This window comes from Paramisgurnus dabryanus, chromosome 6 (genome assembly GCF_030506205.2).
Source record: "Paramisgurnus dabryanus chromosome 6, PD_genome_1.1, whole genome shotgun sequence".
Classification (NCBI taxonomy): Eukaryota; Metazoa; Chordata; class Actinopteri; order Cypriniformes; family Cobitidae; genus Paramisgurnus; species Paramisgurnus dabryanus.
The window spans coordinates 1,758,975-1,781,915 of record NC_133342.1 but is presented as its reverse complement, the minus strand read 5'-3'; the positions used below and the strand labels follow the sequence as shown (position 1 = coordinate 1,781,915).

At 36.7% G+C, this 22,941-nt stretch overlaps 1 protein-coding gene across 3 annotated transcripts in view; it reads right to left on the bottom strand.

Annotated features, from left to right (window-relative positions):
• Positions 1-21,765, bottom strand: part of LOC135748028 (partitioning defective 3 homolog) — a 147,059-nt gene extending 125,294 nt beyond the window's left edge. For all 3 annotated transcript variants that reach the window (XM_065266101.2, XM_065266116.2, XM_065266106.2), the window contains exon 1: positions 21,148-21,765. In XM_065266101.2, coding sequence (XP_065122173.1) covers positions 21,148-21,267 — 120 coding nt within the window. In that variant the 5' untranslated portion in view covers positions 21,268-21,765. The remainder of the gene's footprint in view (positions 1-21,147) is intronic.
• Between the last annotated feature and the right edge of the window lie 1,176 nt (positions 21,766-22,941).

Here is a 22,941-nt window from a genome sequence, read left to right as displayed (position 1 = left end):
TCTGTGAAGTGTTTTATTTTCAGTACTTTTAGGAGACATAAGCCTTTTTAAAGCCATATTAAATTTCTCTTTGCAGAATAAATATTTGTTGTGCTTATTTATTTGAGTCTCTATTAAAACAATAATATACCTAATTACTGCAAGTAATATAACAAAGGCAACATCCGGGGTATTATTTTATTTAGAAAGATTGTAACAGTTAGTCATCAAAGAGCTTGCATATCAGCTTTTTAAAAAAAAAATCGGTATCGGAATCGGTATCGGCCGATCACAAAGATTACAAATCGGTGATCGGTATCGGCTGCAAAAATCCTGATCGGAGCATCCCTAAGCCCTACTATCAACTACCAAAAAACATTTCTGCCAAATTCCTAATAAAAATTATGTTTTTATTTCCATTTATTTGCTAAAAATTGAAATGGGAAAAAGATTTTGAATAGGCTTACTGCAAAGAAAACAAGTTGAAATTCATGTTTAACAACACAATGTTTTAACATTTATTTTAGGAACAATTCGTAAGTGAAAATTTGATGAAATAACCCTGACAACTTTCACGTGTCCTTCATGCTCTCAGCTTGTACATTGCTGTTGTGTTGGGGTGACTTTATGTCACTTCTGCAGTTCGCTGTTGGAAGTCAACAGACTTTGGACTGAAATCATAACAATAGACTACTTAAAAAAAATGTAGTTAAGTAAAAGTATTGAATTTTAATTGTACTCAAGTAAAGTAAAAATCCCCATAAATAATATTCAAGTACAGTAATCAAGTAAAATTACTCAAGTACTTTACACCTCTGCGCTAGAGGGACCACTGGTGGGCCGCGGCCCACTGGTTGAGAATCACTGATTTAGGCTACAATTACTTAGATTTATTTTGGCAACCCAAATGTTTTTTTTTTTTTTTACATTTCACGTACACGCGACAACATTGTCAAAAAGATTTGAATTTACAAGGATCTGTAAAACTACAAATATTTTCGAACTTGGACCGCTGTTGAAATCTCTTTAAGATGTAATGTGCTCAAATTAAATATGGAATATTGCATTTCAAAGTGAAACGCGCCTTGTCAATAGCCTCTTTCACACAATAATACTGGTAAATTACCATGAATTTACCAGAATGAATTTACCAGTAAATACAAAAATGTGCTGTTCACACACGCAGTGACATTCCGTCTTTTTCCAGTAAGACATCATTCACACATCAGTATCAAAATACCGGTAAATTCGTTGAGAAAGCGGAAGTACCTGTGGCGCGCGGCGAGCTCAGTGTTGTATTTGTAAACAATCCACATCGTTCATATCCACGGTCCGTATTTTGTTGTTTTCACGTCTGTGGTAAACTCTGGCAGTCGCGAAGTTGCTCATGACCAAATAACATTGCATGAGGCGACGTCAAACCGATGGCGTTTTAAACAACAGTACTTTTTGCACATTAAGCTTCACATAGGACGTGCTAAGGACGTTGGCAATTCGGCAAGTAGGTGGTAAGTTGTTTTAAACAACTTTGGTGAAGAAATGTGGACGTAAACTTCAGGTGTGCTCGACTTTCAGGCAGTGTGTGTGTGGAAACGTCCGTAAACAGTCTGGGGGTCAACGCGTCATCTGTTTTAAAACATTATGATTGGCCCGAAGCTGTCAGCGCGGTCTGACGTCGTTCTAAATGCCGGTAATCCTATATTTTTCGTTCACACAGCGCTTACCGGTAAATTACTGGTAATCTTACAACCTGTCTTACTGGTAACTTGGGAGCACTGATTTACCGGAAAGGTTTTGTTCACACATGATCCGTTAACTGCAATTTACCAGTAAATTACCAGTAGAGACTGTTGCTGCGTCCGAAACCGCCTACTACATACTATATAGTACGCGAAAAGCAGTAGGCGAGGCGAGTAGTATGTCCGAATACATAGTATTCGAAAAACAGTATGCGAAAAGTACCCGGATGACCTACTACTTCCGGTTAGATTTTGCAGTGTGCATACGATGGACGCTTCACTATCCCATGATGCCCCGGACGAGGAGTTATCCAACGAAGAAGAAGAGGCATGCGGCTGTTTTCGCGCTGTAATGACATGACGTGATGACGACGTATGTCACGTGATGTAGCAACATGGCGGATGTAGTACGTCCGAATCTCATTCATACTACCCGGATTCATACTATACAGTACCTACTGTTTTAACGGCAAGTAAGTAGGTACTTCATCTTATTCAGTACCTACTATACAGTATGCGGTTTCGGACGCAGCCTGTATGTGTGAAAGGGACCAATGAAACACGCACCTGGAGAGTTTGAATGCAGGCCTTTGACAAGACGTAGTGCTGCAATAGTAAAAGTGTGAGGGAGATACACTTATCTATGCAGTAATAATAAAAACTGAGGATGCAATGCATCATATTTCAAATCGAATCAGATTGTTGACATAATAATCATATTGGAACTGAATTGAATCGAAAACATTTTAAAGAAACACTACATGTCTCTGCACATACACTCAAAAAAACGATTCCTGGCAATATTTACTTTTAAGTATTTGGATCATTTAGATTTTATTTAAATACTCGTTTTTTAAAATATATGTAATCCGATTTATTAGAATATATATAAATCTGTTCAATTTAAAAACTATTAGATTTAATCAGTTAAAATGTATGAATATGAATTAAATAAATCTAGCCGTGAAACAAACCGGATAAATTCTATGAGATTGATTTACATACAAGTGTCAGGAAACTGACTTTAGCAGAAGCGGAAATGACGTCTATTCACACTCCAGTCAGGAGGTGGCGCCAAAATCAAAAACAGACGCTACAGCACATGGACTTCGCCATTTTGCATTGGACTGGATCGTCATCTCACTAGTTTACGATCGCCAAATTGTAGGTGAGTAAAGTTAACAAGTTTGATGTGATTATCTAAAATATAATTTTCTGTTGTTTAATTGCATGTGTGACGCGTTGCATGTTTCAGAGTAAAATACACCTCACTACACAGATGGTCTGTTGGAATGTAAGTTAACTTACCCGGCAGTGTCTGTTGCTTTTATTGGTTATTTTTTGTGGTTTAATGTTTGAAACCTAAGAAATAAATAAAGTCATAGGCTACTGGAGACTTATCAGAATAAAATAATCATATAATCTCTGTGACTTTATTAACAAAAGAATGTTACAATTATACTATGTTGTTGAGTGCATTGTGTGTGTCTAACTAAAACTTTATTTTACAGATACAGCATCATTTCATCGTCTATATGGTGGGACAACCTGCTAGACAGGGTATGTAAGTTATGCTACAAAGATATTGATTTCTGATGCAAAGCTGGATTTTCATCATTGCAGTGTCACATGATCATTTAGAAATCATTTTAATATGATGATTTATTGTCAATATTGGAAACCAGTGGGATTTTTTCCAATAAATGCAGTCATGATAAGCATAAGAGACTTTATTACAAACATTTCACCGGTAGTGTACACACATGCTGGGACACAATATTTCTGAAACAGAAAAATACATACTCTTCACCTCACAAAATCTTTATCTGTCTCTATAAACTATTATCTACATAAAATATTGTTAAAGAAAATCATTAAATATTGTGTTTGTTTGTCTTGTTCTAGTTGAAGACATCTGTATCTACCTCAAAGAAGGCATGGAGAGACACATTAAAGAATATGTGGTAAGTGTATGTCAACCTACTCTATTTTTATATCTATCTATTTATATGTATGTGTGTGTATATAAATATCTTATGGATAACTAGATGTTTAAACAAGGTGATTATCTGTTTTCAGGTCTTTTGATGGTTTTGTGACTAATGTTTTATTATTTTACACATTTGAATCAGTCTACATATTTTAAATATCAGAGTTTGTAAAACAATTTGCCTGCACATTTTTGAAAATTTCACTTTGACTGCTATTGGGACTGATTTTTTTGTTGTTCTTCTCCAGAATTGTGAAATTGGTGAGTTGGGGATTGCACAGACAGTGGAAGTTTTGCAAAACCTACTTGGTGTCACACATGGGTGTGAAATTACTTTTTGGACTCATTTATGCACTTAAACTGAACTACCAGTAGAACCTCAGGTGCACCTTTGACCTTTCAAAAAATCCTAATGGAACTGGACTTGATACAACCAAGCAATCACTGAAAGATGCTTCATTGAATACCTGACAGACACGCTGATGCATCCCCCTCAAAGTGGGTACATTTTTGTACATTTACAAGTGAACTTTTTAACATTAAAGGAATATTGCACTTTCATTAAACAAAAATACTGATAATTTACTGTCTGTCATCCAAGATGCTTGTCTTTTTTTGTTCAGTCGAGAAGAAATTATGTTTTTTGAGAAAAACATTCCAGGATTTTTCTTAATTTAATAGACCTTATTGGACCACAACAGTTAAGTTTCAAAGCAGCTTTAAAGGGCTCTAAACGATCCCAACCGAGGCATAAGGGTTTAATCTATCCAAAAGATTATCATTTTTGGCAAGAAAACTTTTAAAACACAACAACTTGTCTTGCATTATCCATGTGACACACAGTGCGACATTGTGTACTACGTAATAAATGTTTACACATCACAAATGTGAAACGCACATTTGTTGACCATTTTTAATAATAAACTGACTCAAAGACATTAATTAGTATCATTTCGCATACAACAACATCTGAACGCTCCGCTTTCTCCTCGCTTGTAAACACTGGAACGGTAGTTTCAGTTATGTCATGCTAGTGTGTCACACAGCTAGTGCAAAACGTTGTGATTTAAAAGTCCTCTTTTATTTTTATTTTTGAAAATGACAATCGTTTAGCTAGATAAGACCCTTATGCCTTATTTGGGATAATTTAGAGCCCTTTTAAATCTGCATTGAAACCGTAAACTTGAGGTTGAATAAAGTCTTAAATTGAGAAAAATCCTGGAATCTTTAACTCAAAATTTATTTCTTCTTGACTGAACAAAGAAAAACATAAACATATGGGGTTAGAAAATTATCGGGATTTTTGTTTTATAAAATTGGAATATTGCTTTAACAATTTTAAAAGTTGAAAAGTTTTTGAAAAATGTAATTGATGTATATCAAACATGTAATTAGAGATGCATGAAAATTGTTAATGGCACACAGCCACTCAAAACACTAAGCCATGTGCCATTTTTTTTCTTACCACCCAATCATTCTAAATTATTATTATTACATCATGTCACAGATTTCTGAAAATGTTAAAGTAATGTTGTTGTCACTGATTTATGTCTACCTCGAGTTTTACAGGGTTTTTTGTATTTCTGCAGCCTGTTTGCTCAAAATGTTTGCACTTATTTGTGGAATGAGGTTGATTGTGGCTGAAATGTCTGAAACACACTTATTTATTTATTTTTGCACACAATACGAGGTGTATAAGCCATGGCTGTCATGCTAGTTGTTAGCTGCTCTTTTTTGCTGCCTTATGAGTAATGCCTTGAAGTATTAAATAAATTGATTGAATGCAAAACCAAGTGGTCTGGCTCTTCTTCTTTTTTGTGTTTTTTTGTTATAGCATATTGTGATTTAGGGTGAATGGAGGAGGAATATATAAATGTATAAATGGTTTATTAGTAAGCTACTTAAATGTAATGCATTTTAAGTGAATTGGGTTTATTAATAAAGAATACATAATCCATTTTTTTAATGCATTTAAAACACATTGGACTAAGTAAAACTATTACATAAATTTTACTGGTTTCATTTACATATATCTAAAAAATATCTATCATATAAAGTTTATTTGTTTTTTTTAGATTAGAAGTATGTAATCCAAATGGATGGAAATGTTACATGTAATCAAAATACATAAATCTTATGAATTAGGCCTAAATATTTTTTTGAGTGTACCCATTCTTCTACAGACAAATAAATAATATTAAATCATCATAATGGCAAAAGCATCTAGCAGTTTTTTTACATGGACGATGAGTTAGGATTTTTACTACATGTGACCGTGGACTATAAAGTGGCAAAATTTGATAACTCTGTATCTTTAGCAGCACAAACACGGTCCTGTAGGTTGCCTTAGCCATCATTGTCGTTTTGGTTATTCTCTTGCATAACACATGTGCATGATGTCACCGATATCGCAGATTCACCTTTTGTAAACTATTCCTGTAAATGGAAATATTTGTTTGTCAAGTAATAAATGCATTTTAGTTTTTAAGCAAAAAATAAGTTTGCTTATAGGTCTGTTTGCTGTATTCCAGCCACTTTATTTGAGTACTACATCTCTAGTTTTCAAATCTCTTATCAAACCTAATAACTTCCATCGCCTCTGAAAATGGCTCATCCCTTCACCAGAATTAATCAAGAGCTCAAAATGAATAAATAATAAGATCATATGCCTAATTTCTAGAATTCAATCACATCCTGATGGATAAAACTCAATCCCCGTCCTACATTATTATTCCTTAGTAAAAAATCAGTTTCACCCACAAATGTCACATTTCTGTAGCTAAACATACTGTGCAAATGCTATTAAATATATCAGCATGTGTGTTCCCTGGGTTCGAACCCACAACCTTTTGCCCTGCTTGTTTACGCAATGCTGAACCACTGAGCTATATAGGAGTGTTTCAATAATAGTGCATGCATATAGATATATATACACAATTATAAGACACGATGTTGCCTTACTCTACAAGCTAATGTTTTAAATATCATGACCATATAAAGACAGAATCGCTCTCTCTCTCCCACAGACCAGGAGATTCACACAAATGTAAAACTGTGCTTTTAAAAGCAGTGGCCTCAGGAAGAGGCCTGAAATACTCCTCTCTGGATCTCATGCTATTCAGAACAGCTTGGCACCCAGATAAACACTACAGACACACACAGCAACAGGACCAGCCCACAAAGGACAACACACGGTGTGTGATTACATTTATGGACAGATTTGTTTTATTTTGATTATGAAATAGCAAAACCTGAAAAGACACTTTGTATTTTCACAAATGCATTAAATCTTTTTATATCTGCAAATAATTAAAGGTGTATTACAGTTGGTATAAACTATACCAGTCATACACTCCAAAGTACTTTAAAAAAGTACCATGTATTGCCTGTTCAACAGACAACGGAAAAAATGTAAATCAGTAAGGAAAACCAAGGAGTGTCACTAAACCCTTATGCGTGTGGAACTTCTCTTTGGTCATGGATTCAGTATCTGCTGTTGCTTGTTTAAAAGATGCATCCAAGCTTCTGTTAGCAAACTAGTAACAATTCTGAAAAGTTACTGGAATGAAAAGCAGACAGAGCGTCTGTGAGAATTGTAACATAGAAAGATTGTGTGAAAGTGTGTAAGTGCACACTGGTAATATGTGACCCAGTCTATTAAAACACAAACTGAAGTCATTTGTTTTTTAGTCTATGGGGTGCAACGATAAATGCCAATATACACTAATACTACGTGGCCGATAACTATTATGAATCGCACAGCCGATATTATTCACAGCTATTTCATGTACTACGTCTTATGATCAGTAAGTCCTTATCGATCTGAAATCGCTGTTAGTTTGAGTTGTTTATAACATGTATTTGAAAAAACAACACTCGTAAAACATAATCATTATACATATTCTTTTTAATCATGAAAATACCTGAAAAGGTTTGAAGAACAACAGCAATATAAATATATCCTTAAGCCATTTCCTGGAGCTGTGTGTCACAGCTGTGTGTGTGTATGGCTTTTCGTTTACAGCACATATTGAGTTTCTGCACGAGAGCGCCCTCTGCCTTTTAGATGTAGAGGCATTTCACCGTAATTCATTGAGAAGCATAGCAAGCATCTGTGGATACATCGGTGCATCCCTACAGATTTTGCATGAAAAAATACACCCAACAAGAAAAATCCAATAATAAACCGAAATCCAAATGCTTTACCTCAAAGATTTAAATATTGGGACCGGCAACTTTTCACTTTAATGACAACAAAAACTTGATAGCTTCATGAGCCAGAAGCCATAAACGGTTAAAGCTGACATAACACAAGACGTTTTTGCCAATCTAATGTTAATCTTGCTTATATATAGACTAGTATTTCATCATTCATATGTCCAAGGAGTCTTTCGTTTTGTCAGATTTATAAAAGAAAAAACAGCCTTTCCGATTTTGGCGTAAAAGGTCGAACACTTGAAGGCGTGCGGTAGGCGGAGCCGAAGAGTTACGAGTATGTGCAGCTTCGGATACTTCTTTTGGATTTACAGCCGACATAGATGGAAATCAAACTTTTTTTTTAAATAACCAGCCTTACATTATAAATATGATCCAGAATCGGATACTTAGTCAGTAATGGACAAACAGGAACAATAGCAGCAACGATTACACCAGGACGTCTCTATCAGGTAGGGCTGGGCGATATGACCCAAAAAACTATCGAGAAAATGTTTTCCATATCAGTCGATATCGATAATTATCATGATAAATAAACAAATCTTTACTCCTGTCAAATTTAAAGGCAGATTTTTGCTCCTGAATGAAAATTGTAAAAACCAGACAGTTAATAATGGTTTTAAACTACTTTTTATTCAGAACATGACAAATACAAAAACTAAAATCTTGTTTTAATGCATCTGTATTAAATGTAAATCTATTTGTTATGAAATCAACACATTTCTGACACAAAAGCAGCAGACTACTGTCACTTTAAGACCCAAGACAGACTGCTTTAAGTTTCAATATACTGAGTAACAGCTGTTTATGTTCACTTAAACAAGAAAGAAAACTTAGTTCAGTGATCACGCGTGTGTTATACATATACGAGCTATACACGCTGATAAATGGATGTCAAGAGTGTCACGTTGCTGTGGGAGCGCACATACCCAAACACTATATTCACTGCAGTGGTGGATCTGCTGCTTTTCCTCAGTTTCCTGAATTTGTGAATGTCCTGTAAATATACTTTTAAAGCTGTGCAGACGTGTGCGTGCGCAAGGCGGACGCTGAATGAAAGTACAGTATACTGCACGCACCTGTGTCTGCTGTGTTTGACGAACCCTGTTTGCGCGTCCAACATTACACACAAGAAAATGTTTCCGCGCATTTGGATTCCGTGATTCCGTCCGCGTTATCCGCATCGCGAAAATCATAGGTCTCTACTAATAAATGAATAACTTGCCTCATCTTCCACTCCTTCAAGTCTGACTGTCACTGTGATTGTAAACCAAGAGCGCGTGCCGCATCCGGAAGTGCTCGCGCAACATTACGCACAGTGCTTAAACATTATCGATCACTTATCGAACTGTCCTTATCGTTTTATCGAAAAAGTTTATATCGGTAAAATTATCGTTATCGAATTATCGCCCAGCCCTACTATCAGGTAATTAATCCTTGCTTGTTTATCCGCTATTTTAATAAAAAAGTTTTTAGCTGCATTTGCCCGTTTTAAAAAGGTGTAAATGTTGTAAATGCAGTACAAAGTGCTGTTGTTGGTGTTGTTTACATTACATGCACGTATGCGCGATTGCAAATAAAACACGTGAGATTTTGAATTACGCCTGCGTTTGTGACCGCTCCAATAGTTGTAAAAAAGTGGAAAATCCGACGTCAAACTGAGCCTTGTCTGTAAAGCAGTCCTCTCCGAAATACAGTCAGGGAACAAACAAACTCATTCGCAATTACATTGGTGTCCGGGAAAAACGAACTGCATCCACTGTTGTCTTATGACAGGAAAAGCTAAATAAGGTTTTCTTCTCCTTACATCCAAAAACACACTTCTTTTGTCGAACTATCTTGCTATAACAAAATTGTCGCGTGCTGTACAGTGATACCGGTGACTTCTACTCGACGGAGCAATGCTAATGCGCGTTCGCGCTCTCACTTGACGTGCAGGGCCAGCGTGCTTTTCTGGGGGAAAAGACCCATAAAAGGAATATGGGGTCAATCAGTCGTAACGGATACCCCCGTTTGAAAAAAACTTTCCGAAACTTGTAGGAAAAAGGAGGCGTGAGTTTGGCTCAGAAATACTCTGTTACAAGCTCAACTGCTTTTTTGACACTTTGCTTATGTTTAGCATGAAGACTACAACTCTTAAACTGTGTTAATAAGTCAGAATGCATGAAATAGCATTAAACCTCCCCTTTAAGCACAACAACGGTATGCAAGTACAAAAAAGACCAGGACCTGGCAACACTGCAAGAAAGCACTGAAAGAAGTAGCCTCACAAATGCGTACAACATATAACATCAAGACGATGGTATATTGCAAAACATAACACTGTAATATTATTTTGGTCAAAGCTGTGAATGAGAACCAAATTAGATGGCAAAATGTTGCTCAATTATCACAGTTTCTGGAATCAGTCTTATTCCATACAGATATGGAACGATCATTTATGGGAATCACTCCTGGATTTAAAATGTGGTTGTCACTCCGAAAGTTAGCAGTGTGTACAGTGTCACATATTTTATACTTTATACACCCGTTATAATTTCAATACATATATACTGATGTCCAAAACACTACAATACACGTATAACATTTTCCCACAACTTATGTACAAGCATGCACCTTTGTGTGTATCCTGACCAGCAAGGTCGTTCTGATGTTTACAGAGACTCATCGAATGTTTGACAGCTAACCAATTTAATCACATGGGTATTCAAGGCCCAGACAGAATGTATCATTGAGCTCATATTTACCTGTCTGTGCGTGTGTGTGTGTGTGTGTGTGTGCGTGTGTGTGTTTGTGTGTGCATAGTAGTGAGAACATTACACAGCAGTTGGTTCCACAATGTTATCTTACATGCATTACTGTGCATACAGCCAGTGTGTTTTGTCCTTTTAGCCCTTTTCACACACAGATTATAGAAAATACAGGAAAACTGTGTCCCAAATTTGTCCGGGGATCATTTGAATTTGGTTTATTTCATTGATTTTCTGAAATATTTCGTGCGTTCACACTAGGGCTGGGCAAAAAAATAGATTTTTCGATTAATCGTTTTTAAAATGTGGTCGATTCAGAATCGATTCTCAAAGAGCAGAATCGATTTTTTCCCTTCATATTTATTTCTGCAAACATTGAACGAAAGATTAACGTTAATCGAATTACTAGTCTTCTTCACTAGATGTCACCCTCTTTTTTGCCTAGCGCAATGTTACCAAGGAGCAAGAGGCAAGCCTGTCATTCATTCATACAGTGCTTAAAATGGCGGTTTCAGGTGCTTCGTCAATTTTATTAATTACCCACTTGTAACCTGCTGGTCACTGTTCTTTTTATTAATTTAGTATTTGTATTAAATCTATATTCATTGAGTTGAATAGAGTATAAAAACTGGTCCGAGAACCAGAATCGAAAATTGAATCGAGAATCGAAATCGAATCGATTTGGTAGCTTGTGAATCGAAATTGAATCGATCTGGAAAATCTGAATCGATACCCAGCCCTACCCTTACGAAAATTAACCATGGTTATATTGTGGTAAAAGCGTAGTAACCATGGTTTTTTGGTGTATTGATTGCTATCAGCAAAACCATTGTTTTACTACACTAACTATGGTTTAACTATGGTTTTTGAAAACCATGATTGTCAAAACCATGGTTTTTTTTTGTAGTTACTATGGTTTTACTACAGTAACCATGGTTTTTTGGTTTTAACTGTAGTAAAACCATGGTTAATTTTCGTAAGGGTAGTTCACACACATCCAATAGAGATCCCGTAAAAAAATGTTACCTATATCTGTAATCATGCAATTTTTTTCCGCAGCGTTTTGTTTATTATGCAATTATTTCTCTATTGGGAAAGAATGCATGTGTAATTTTTTTTGCCTGATTCGATCATAAACTAGCGCAAGAAGTGCTGATCTATTATTAACATTCTCGTGTTGCTTTCAGGGCTGACAGTGATAATTTTCATTGTAAATGGTGATCTGTTGATGTTGAGCTAAACGATTACTAAGTTGTTGCGACGACATACCCGTCCTCACTAGGACACACCCCTACGGCATTGTTCCTGCCTTTTGTTCACATAGGATGCAATCTAGTGATGGAAATTTTGACTCTTTCAAGAGAATCGTTCGTTTACAGTTCGATCATCAAAATGATTTGTTCAGACTCAAAACAGCGAGTCGCCTTTAAACTCCAAGGCTATTGGCTCCAGGTTTAAACAGTTGACATAGCTTACCGGTTCACTTATCTGGCATGTGCTGCTAATAGCGGCTCGCTGCTATGGGGGGAAAATATGAGTCAATTGATTATGTGAACAAGAACGATTTGTTCACCTAAAAGATTTGTTTAAAAAGAACGATTCATTCACAAATGTAACATCACTAACTTGATCCGAAAATGTAAGGGCAATGTTACTAGGTTCTCTTGCAAAAACAATTCCAAAATCAATTACGGGACATGCTTGCGTTCACACACAGAAGGCACTCTGGCAATTTTTTGGCCATTTTCTGAGATCAATGTGCAGAAAGGTGGAGTGGGCTCAATATATCTTGATCTACACCATCTATAATATACAAATTAAAGTCAGCCAAGACCATGAGACCAAAAATAGGCACAATAAACGTTCAAACATTTATAATTGTGTGATAAACTTCAACACTGTTTATCCTAACATTTATCAGTTCAGGTTATCTGAGGTGATCTAATGTTGTTCCTCAAAGGTTATCTGAGAGTTCTTCCAGTAAGAGTTCAGCATGAGGTTGTTTCTCTGCAGGGAACTCACTAACACTGTTTTCCAAAATAACCTTCAGTACGCATCAACAAAGTTTCATTCCCTGTAATGACATCTAGGGTTCAGCAAAAACACGAGCGGTCCAAACGACAAAAGTCAGGCTTTCAGGTTATGCTGGAGCAACAGTGTTTTCTTTATAAAGCAGTAACTAAAGACAAAGCCAAGCTTAAGAGTAAAACAACATCTCTGGTGGCCTGCAGCATAGAGGCGAGTTACTAAGACTGGGATTTACCTGGAAGTCGGTGATATTTATGTATAATGAGAGCTGGGCCTCAAGAGGTTACCTGTTGTAATGGTACACTGAGATTTTTATTTTTATAGTTAAGACCACACAACTGTAGTCGGTAGTCGCATCAAACTCATACATTGTCATTAGCTTGTTTCACTCACCTATTTTAATGTAAATTTTGGGATATCGCATTAAAAAAACAACTGATGGAAACACCAAAATGAGCATTAAAAAAACATGCGCTCGATTGAGTCAGATTAATTTCTTTGATAAGAAGAAGTGCATAAACTACGATGGAAACACTTTAAAGGGGACATTTCATACGACTTTAAGATGTAAAAAAAAACATTTTTTGTCCCCAGAGTGTGTGGGTGATTCTCACGAAACCATTGAAACACCACGGCACTAATGATTTTAGCTATAAATTGTTTAATATAGTAATATTAAAAAGCATCAGAATTAACACAATACTGTGTTCAACCTTGCACAATGTGTGATTTCAACATAAGAATTTATAATTTGTCAATTTTATCTCATTTTCTGCTGAAATTCTCATTACCGCAATGTGTCCGGCTGTGTTTGAACATGCGTTATGTTGTGATTTAATCAAATTAACACAAAAATATTTAGAAAAAAAATAAATGGATGTTTTTCTAGACTACTTTAGATGACAGAAAAATATTTACTGAATATTCATGTATAATAATAATGAAGAAAAATTAGGAAAATGATGTGCCCATGCCTGATGTTCTCATCCTCCGCAACACTTTTTGAGAACAGTTTAAGCACACATACAGAATTTTAATAAAGTTTGATTTTGAGTGACAAAGCACATGGTCCAGTTACTTCAAGATGGCTACCAGGTAAGATCATTTTATACAGTTAATTTGAAATATTGTCTTGTCAGAATGCTTACACGACATTTTGATTATCATTACCGCAACAGAGGCTTATTAAATGTTAAATTTAATTAATAGAAGCATAATACTTTGATTTTAAATGCATGTGCAGAATCTCCAAATTATGTTCTTTCAGGTTAGTCATGTCATTTTGAAAATATGTCAGTGTTGATGTTTTCTGACTGTTGCGGTAATGAGATTTTTTAGGACTAATTTTTTAAATTATGTTACAAAAAGTGTTAAATGATAAGTAAAAGTGTTTAAATTAATGTTCCCATTTACTCCAGACTTTGTTTTCAATGTCTGGTGGGAAAAAAAGTAAATTTAAGCAATTTTTACATTTTCATGCTTGACATTTTTAAAACCAAGTTTTCGTGAGAATCACCCGTGTATGTAAATGTCTAGCTCCAAATACCATATAGATAATTTATTATAGCATGTTAAAATTGCATTTTTGTAGGTGGTGGGAGCAAAAATGTGCCGTTTTTGTGTGTGTCCTTTAAAATGCAAATTAGTTGATCTCTGCACTTAGTGGCAGTGCTGTGTTTATAAATTGCAGATTAAGGGGGCAGTATTATCCCCTTCTGACATCATAAGTGGAGCCAGATTTCAATGACCTATTTTTTCATACTGGGTTGATCTTTTTGGTCTGTTTACACTTGGTATTAAGATGTGTTTTCATCGATCGGATCACGAGTGGACGAGAGAGACACATAACGTTTACACCTGGTATTTAAATCTGTCTCTTTTGTCCACTTTCGACTGCTTCTGTCCTGAGGGGACGGCCTGTGAGATGGTGGGCGAGTCTCTCTGCTGTCATTCAAACATGAGCGGGAGTAGTTATGAGTTTATATGGACGCAAACTAATATTAAGTCAGAGTCCACTGCTTGTTTAGCAAGTAAACATGCTGCACAGAGTTTTGTACGTGTGTATGTAAGATTTTTCTCTGAATTTTCAGCGCAATTGATGAAATAGGATCTTGCAACTATCACACGCTTTCAAAACGAAACTACGAAGATCAGCCACTTTAGTTTTATCAATGAAAGGCTAAAAATAGCGCTGTTCACCGTATGTTCACGCCGCAAGTCCAAAAAAGACGTAAAACTTGTGTTTAAAACCTCAGATTAGATAAATGGGCGAAGAGAAGGCGGTCGCGTAGGGCTGTTCGAACACATTCAACCACATATGTGTTCCGCAACTCCAAAGGATCCGATCGAAAGTGGTTTCGACTACCTCTGGATGTGGTTGAAAGTGGTCGAAAGTGGACGAGCTCAAAACGTTTTGAACACCGTTTACACCTGGCATTAACGTCGTCCACTTGTGATCCGATCGATGAAAACGCATGTTAATGCCAAGTGTAAACAGCCTCTTTCACATTTTCTAGGTTGATAGAAGCACTGGGGACCCAATTATAACACTTAAACATGGACAAAGTCAGATTTTCATGATGTCTCCCCTTTAACCAATTAAATCTCTAGATTTCCATCAAAACAGTTATGACTTTGCACAAGGGCTGGCATCTGGAGAGAGCATCAGATGTACCCATACATTGCTTAAAACACTGATTCCTACACTGCTGCACAGTGCACACTCATACTGTTACGTGTTGGTGTTCAGATATACTGGTGGATAATAATGCATGACCGATCAATAAAACGGACAACTACAGCTTCACAAAGTACACTTCTGTCTGCCTCTGTGCATGTGTGGTAAAGAAGTTGGAACCTCAAGGTGTACTCACATTATGTGTACCGTACCCGTTTGACCCCAAAGTACAGTTTATTTGGTAAGTGTGATTGTTCCGTACTGTACCAAGCGTACCATGGAAAATTTTGCAGAGGTGGTCTCGGGCACAGTTCGCTTTGATTCGCTTTGGCAGGGTATGCGTGCCAGAATGCGAATCTTCAGCTGTCACTGCAAAACACTCTGATATGCGCAGCACAAATACATACAGCCGTGTTTCACCGCATCCCAAAACACCCCAGATAACACAGCTGTGTTTGACATCAGTTTATGACATTAAATAACCACGAGAAAGATTTAAAAGCGTATTAGGAGCGGTCTGCGCTCCAATCACTCTCGTGTTGCTTTAATGTAATAAATTCAAAATGATGATAAACTCCATCACGCATATCTTCCAGTTTTCTTCCAAACAACTGCATTGTTTAATGAAGCAAACTAGGGATGCTTAACAATTAATCGTGATTAATCGATAGCAGAATAAAAGTTTTTGTTTACATCATATATGTGTGTGAACTGTGTATAATAACTTTGTATAAATAAATGTACACACATGCATGTATGTTTTAGAAATGTTTACATGTGTATATACATTTGTATATTTATGTATAATTTATATTATATATAAATACCTAATATATACATTTTTTTTCTTAACTCTTTCCCCGCCATTGACGAGATATCTCGTCAATTAAGAGAAAACGCTTCCCCGCCAATGACGAGATTTTCCGTCTTTCCGCAATACCGCTATTATCCACCAGGTGGCCCTTCCGCAACTTTTTAAAACCGGAAGTATTGCCCTATGGCAAGCTGCTGCATGTCCGTGTCTGTTTTAAAGATCGCTCTGAATATGATCTCTATGAAAAGCCCGTCATAAAAATTGAATTATTTCTGCTTTTTGCTCAAAATATGGTGTTTTTGCAAAAACCTACCCATATTCAAAAGCTGATTGCAAAAGAACCACTAAAGGTATGATGAAACGGTTTTTTTTGTTTGAAAGCAGAGGGTCTGTTCTTTCATTTGGTATATTGTATGTTTATATATTTAAAGAAGAACATTTTCTGGAAGGCATTAAACTTTGGTGAAAATCATGAAAAACGCTGGCGCTGGCTGGCAACTTTTTTTAAAAATGCTGGCGGTGAAAGAGTTAAAATTATACATGAATGTGTTCATATTTATATATATATACATATTTATTATACACAGTTTACACACATATGTGATGTAAACAAAAACTTTTATTCTGCTAACGATTAATCGCGATTAATTGTTTAGCATCCCTAACGCAGACATACTCGGGTATGAATCATAAAGTGTCAAGTGCAGACGAGCGGGGGGAATGGAGAGGGAAACAATCATACTCAGATACGGTTTGGTCCGGTTAAGTATATATGAGTACACCCTCAGTCTCAGCAGCTGAAAGATAATAAGCTAGAAAAAAGAGAGGAGAGAAATTCTGATAAAGTTAAAGTGGAGCAGAGGGATTTGGTGTAAAGAGAAAAGCAAAAAGAAGTGACAATGTAATACAACTAAGAATACTGCAAGTCACACATTCACAAACACTACCACGGTTTTACTCTACCGAAGCAAGACTTTAAAGTGCTTTATTGTTTACAAGACTCCATTAACTCTACCTGCATAATAAAACAAATACACATCATAAGATTGTCATAATGTTGCATTGCATCTGAAGATGCTTATAGATATTTATATTACACCTATAATAAGATGTGTGACTTTGTTGCCATTTTTTGGTGCTTATAGATTTAGGTAAATATTTACAATATCCCAAGACCCCTCAACATTCTGCATTTAGCAAAACTACAACAGAATGTCTATATACATAGGGCTGTGACGGCATGGGATTTTTTATCTAACCACCGTAAAGAAGCAACAAATCATGGCGGTTATGGCTCTGACATTTCCCTGGACTAGAGATGTTGTTTATGCATGCAGGGGTTTAAAAACAGTGACCGAGTTTGTACCATTCCCTGGCATGCAAGAAATATCGGGAGTGCCTGGGCATCAACAATGCACTCGAATTTAATGACTTCATGTTTAAGAAGGTTGTGGTCGTGACACTGTGTGTATTTAATTGATCATTTTCTGTAGACACCAAGTATTGAAACTTAGTACTGAAATCTAGGCCTGGAACGACGCGTCGACGTAGTCGATTACGTCGATTACGTAATTACGTCGATTTGCCGGAAATGCGTCGATGCGTCGCACTGTTTACATTTTGAAATGAAGGCGGCTTCAGCTCCAACCGGGTGATAAAAGTGTTATACCAAACAGACAGAACGCGATCAAAAGTGTGGGAATACTTTAAGCAGAGACCAAATAAAACACATACTGTGTAAAACTGAAATGGCATACCACCGCAGCGCAACACCTGTGTATGATCATCTTAAAAGAAGAAAACCTGGAGCTCTCCGACCTCAAAATGACGAGACGTCAGCGTAAGAATTTGAACTATTACAGTAAGTTTTTATACAACAATAGAATCAATGCATATTGTGCTTAATACAGCTGCGTTTACATCTTCGTTTAATACGAGCTGCGAGACGCCTGACAGACGTGACATTGCATCGCTTCTGGGCAGTATGTTGAAACAGTAAATAAAGAGCAGGACATGTTTTTATATTAAGAAGTTATGAAATAATAAGTTACTGTCACATTGAGAACTGATAGGCATGTGCCCGCGTGCACTGAAAGCCAGCTGGCAGTGCGGAGTTCCCAATGAACGTCTTTTTTGCGAATATGTGCGCAGATATTACAGAAGCTCGTCTTGTAAGGTATTCCTGACATGCGTTTATTTAAAGTAACAGCGGCGTAAACGCTGTTTATAAAATATTAGAAGATCATACTAACTGAACTTGTTTTTTACCCGGAACTTAAGAAAAGTTAAATGTTAAAGTTAAATGAGAATGCAGTACTACTAATAGTAATAATATTAACAGTAATAATATAACCATTACATCTTATATAAGGGTTCATGAATCACAATGAACTTATTTTTACTTCAGTCTGAACTAATGCTGAGTTAATGCATGTACTAATCATAAACTAATGTTTAACATATTAATATATGCCTATTTTATTGTTTAAGGTGAATAATGCCTCTTTTAAAGGGACACTGCCACTTTATTTTTCATGTTGAAAATTTTGGTTTGTGTGTTTGTTTAATTAAGAAAATGCTTAAATAAAATGTTGGCGTTAATGGCAGATGTTACATTTATTATTTGTTGGGGAATTATATGTATAAAAAATCATTAGACTATTCGATTAATCGAAAAAATAATCGATAGATTAATCGGTTGAAAAAATAGTCGATAGTTGCAGCTCTACTGAAATCCCCCATATGTTTAATGGACTGTCGCTCCCCCTTTTGCAGAAAGCTGTTTTTTGTCCAGAAGCCCTTGAACATAGGACGGGAGACAGTAAATTGTGATAAACAATGATTATTGTGTATAGTTCATATCACACACAATATGCACTCCGCTAACTCTTACCAGCCAAAAAATTAAAGGATAAAAAAGTGTGGTGATGACCTCAGCACCGTGCCAGGCATCTCATTACTGCAGTGATACGGTAATGCGGTTATCGTAACAGCCCTAATGACACATTATCATGGTATATCATAGGGCTGGGTAAAAAAATAGATTTTTCGATTAATCGTTTTTTAAAACGTGGTCGATTAAAAATCGATTCTCAAAGAGCAGAATAAATTTTTTTTTCATATTTATTTCCGCAAACATTGAACGAAGGAATGGAAGCATTTAAGATTTCGCAAGCAAGACGTGTCGTGGCTTTTAATTCCTTTTTATTAATTACCCACTTGTAAACTGCTGTTCACTGTTCTTTTTTATTAATATAGTATGTGTATTAAATCTATATTCATTGAGTTGAATCGAGAATCGAGTATAAAAACCTACCTGAGAACCGGAATCGAAAATTTAATCGAGAATCGGAATCGAATCGATTTGATAGCTTGTGAATCGAAATCGAATCGATCTGGAACATCTGAATCGATACCCAGCCCTAATCACAACCAAATCTGGGTTTGTCAAACTGAAGGTATTAAAAATGGCTAGTGAAGGTAAAAGATAATTAAATATTATTAAAAATCATAAATAATACATTCATATAAACTTTAACCCAAAATATTCTCGTTCATGTGTATCAACTATCAAATAACAGCACTCCAAATTCCAATCCAATTATGATATAGGAGTATCAAAGTGATTTCATTTTATTGCCACGTGACCTTACCCAGTTAATATTAAATCACAGATAGGGTCATATAATAGTTATATTTTCCTAATATCAGGTACGTCATCACAATATCACTCCAGCTCACGTCATCAACCACTTATCTTCAACAACTTCTATTATAATTTTAGCTAGGAAAAACAATACAATCCACAACATCATAACAACTTACATCTAAACAAAACGACACAATAAAGCTCTACATCATAATATTACTATTTTCCTCACAGTCACATATGACAGCTGACTGTTCAGGAGCAAACAAAGTGGCAATGACTTTCATTTACCACACTCACATGTGGTCAGCGATGACACCATATAAACAACTCTGCCCATAGACTATACTAAAGGAAAAGATTATTTATTAATGTGAACAAACGGGCTTTTGTTTATCTGACTCTTGCTCTCCTGTAATCTCTGGGCCAGGAATCATTGAACTGTGAATGCTAAATATTGAACGCTATTACAGTAAGTGCCAGTTTCTCACTGATGCACACTTAGCTTTGCGCTTTTCTGAAATCTGTCGTTGCAGAAACAAAGACTTTTTGTTGATGTGCTTTTGTTTTACATTACCACCACCCAGTCTACACAGCTCGCAACGCGACACAACTAAAACGTTTACAGTATGATAAATAAACATAACCCAGTGTCCAGAAAACCGCGCGCGTCCGGATAGCTTTATTGACCGGGGCGTTTTGGTTTTGTCGTGTTGCTCTCTGGAAGTGTAGATGGGTGTAACTCGAATTACCAGATTCAAGGTGTCAAGCCTGAAGATGTAGGCTATCAGTTATCTAGGTTAGCCTAGCAACATCAGCTCATTGAAACAAAGCGCTGGACTCTTTATGTTTGGCGTAAAAAGTTTAAGCAATTAAGTCAATGCAAGTCGCAAACAGATGCGTCAGATCCAGCAAATCACAAGTGTGTTTACATTATAACGTGTACATAATAAGCAATGCCATTTCTAACTTGTCCCAGAGCGGGGTGATAACGTGGAGCAAACTTCTCTCCCTCCCCTACTACTTTGCCCATTTCTTACTGGTTTCCAGCGGTCTACTGTACCCATCATAACACGGAAGCAATTGCTGGGGTATTTAATGCGCAAAACACACACAAAGCGTTATTTATTGAAGAATAGCGCTGGTTTATACTGTGTTTAGTAGAGTTAAAAGTGTCTGGACGGTCCCAAACCCTTCCCCCGCTCACTCCGTCTGCACACCGCCATGTTGCAGTCCTCACCGGCTGCGTCCAGACGCAACAATGTTTCAAACGCATAATCAAGATGATACATTAACGCCTTCTCACCTTAGCGATCGCTCTCCTGTACCGCATCGCGGCCTGCTGGATGAGCGCGTGCACTTTAAGGTTGCCGTCTCCGCACGGAACCACGACCCGAGTTCTGCCGAAACACACCGTCACTTTCATAGTTTCCACTCTCCTTCCCGAATCCTAGGGGAAACTCGGGATCAAGAGTTCCCGGGCCTCGATGTCCGGATCATTAATAATCTTTGGTTTTGTACCGTTGCGGCTCAGAAGTTAAAAACGGTACCCGTTCCGTTTCATCGCGTCGGTCGTTGCGCGGCGGTGTATGACCACCTGTTTAGTGTTTGGGATTGTGTACGGGAACCGCGCAGTCCCGAGTGCGTCCAGAGGCCACGCAAACGGGATTCCGACGCCCTCTGGCGGTGAAGAGATGTGCACGCGCTATGACTGTCTGTGTGTGCATGAGTGGCCGCAGTGCGTAAAGTTTAGCTGCCTATATCTGTAAAGGGGCAAATGTTTTACTTACATAGTAAAATATCATAACAACCAACTTGTGAGGACATTTAAATGGTGCTCTCTTGATTAAAAGGCATGCAAATAGGCCAAATCATGTTTATGTGAGAGTCATGTTTCAGGGAGGGTTAGATTTAGGGTAAAGGATAAAAAATGGCATGTTAGCCTATTATACAAATCTGTGAATGTATATGAAGTGACCATTAAAATATAGTAAAATAAACATCCATATATTTGTGACAGCCTATGACATGGGACCTAGTGACCTTCACATATCCACAGATATTGATCGTAAACTTGATATTATTGATATTAAACTAAATTTGAGATTAATCTATAGAAACTTTAAACTTTGTTCCATATAAAATAGTAAAATTAATGTTCTAATTTACATAATCATTAAGATAAGACATATGTGTAATGAGATACTGAGGTTGTGCGTGTCTCCATATTTTGTGAACGATTTAGCATGTAAGTATTCTGAAGTTGTACATATGCAGAATATGTATTTATTGTGTATGCCACATCTAACTTTATGCTTGTATGGCAAAGCCGTACTAAAATAGAAACACTGGGCAGGTGGTATTAGGCAGTGAAACCTCACACACACGCCCAAGGCCTGATACAGATTAGTTTTACAAGCCCAGTTGGGTGAAGCTTCAGTGGAACAGCTGTAGGATTACAAACACACGCTTTGATCTGTGTGAAGCACAATGACCAGATGCTCTATACTTCCATTAAACTGAAAATCTCTGTAGTAGAGAACTGTGCTGGTCTTCATACCACGGTCAGGGAGTTGGGAACAGGTCAGTCTCCATAAAAGCAACACAGTTCTGCCTGCCATTCTGTTTCAAACCAAGAAGTTTTGTCTCTGGTTAAAAGCGGTTGTCCGTAAAACCTTTTTATCTTCCCACAATCATGTTTGATGTTTCAGCACTAATATTTACTGTACAGTGGGCAGTATCCTTTTCTTCTTTTTATTGTCTACAGGAAAATATAGGAGGACTGTTTCAGACAGAGGTGTGATTACACTTTAAATTTAAAGATGAACAGATTCATCTGTTGTGGACTCCTTTTTGTGACTGCTTCTTAGTAATATCTTTGTGTATGTGTCCTTTATAGGGAGTTGCAAGTGTGATCTCGCGACCAGGAAATCTGACACATACATCCCTGTGGGAAGGTTGAATCTTATAGAAAATATTCTTTAAAAAATGCAAACAAAACTGTTTTATTGCACAATTGTAAAGTTATTTATCTGCAATAATGAACCAATAACCATGCGAGTCACTGAGAGATCTCTAAGTGACGGTTACAATTTTTAAC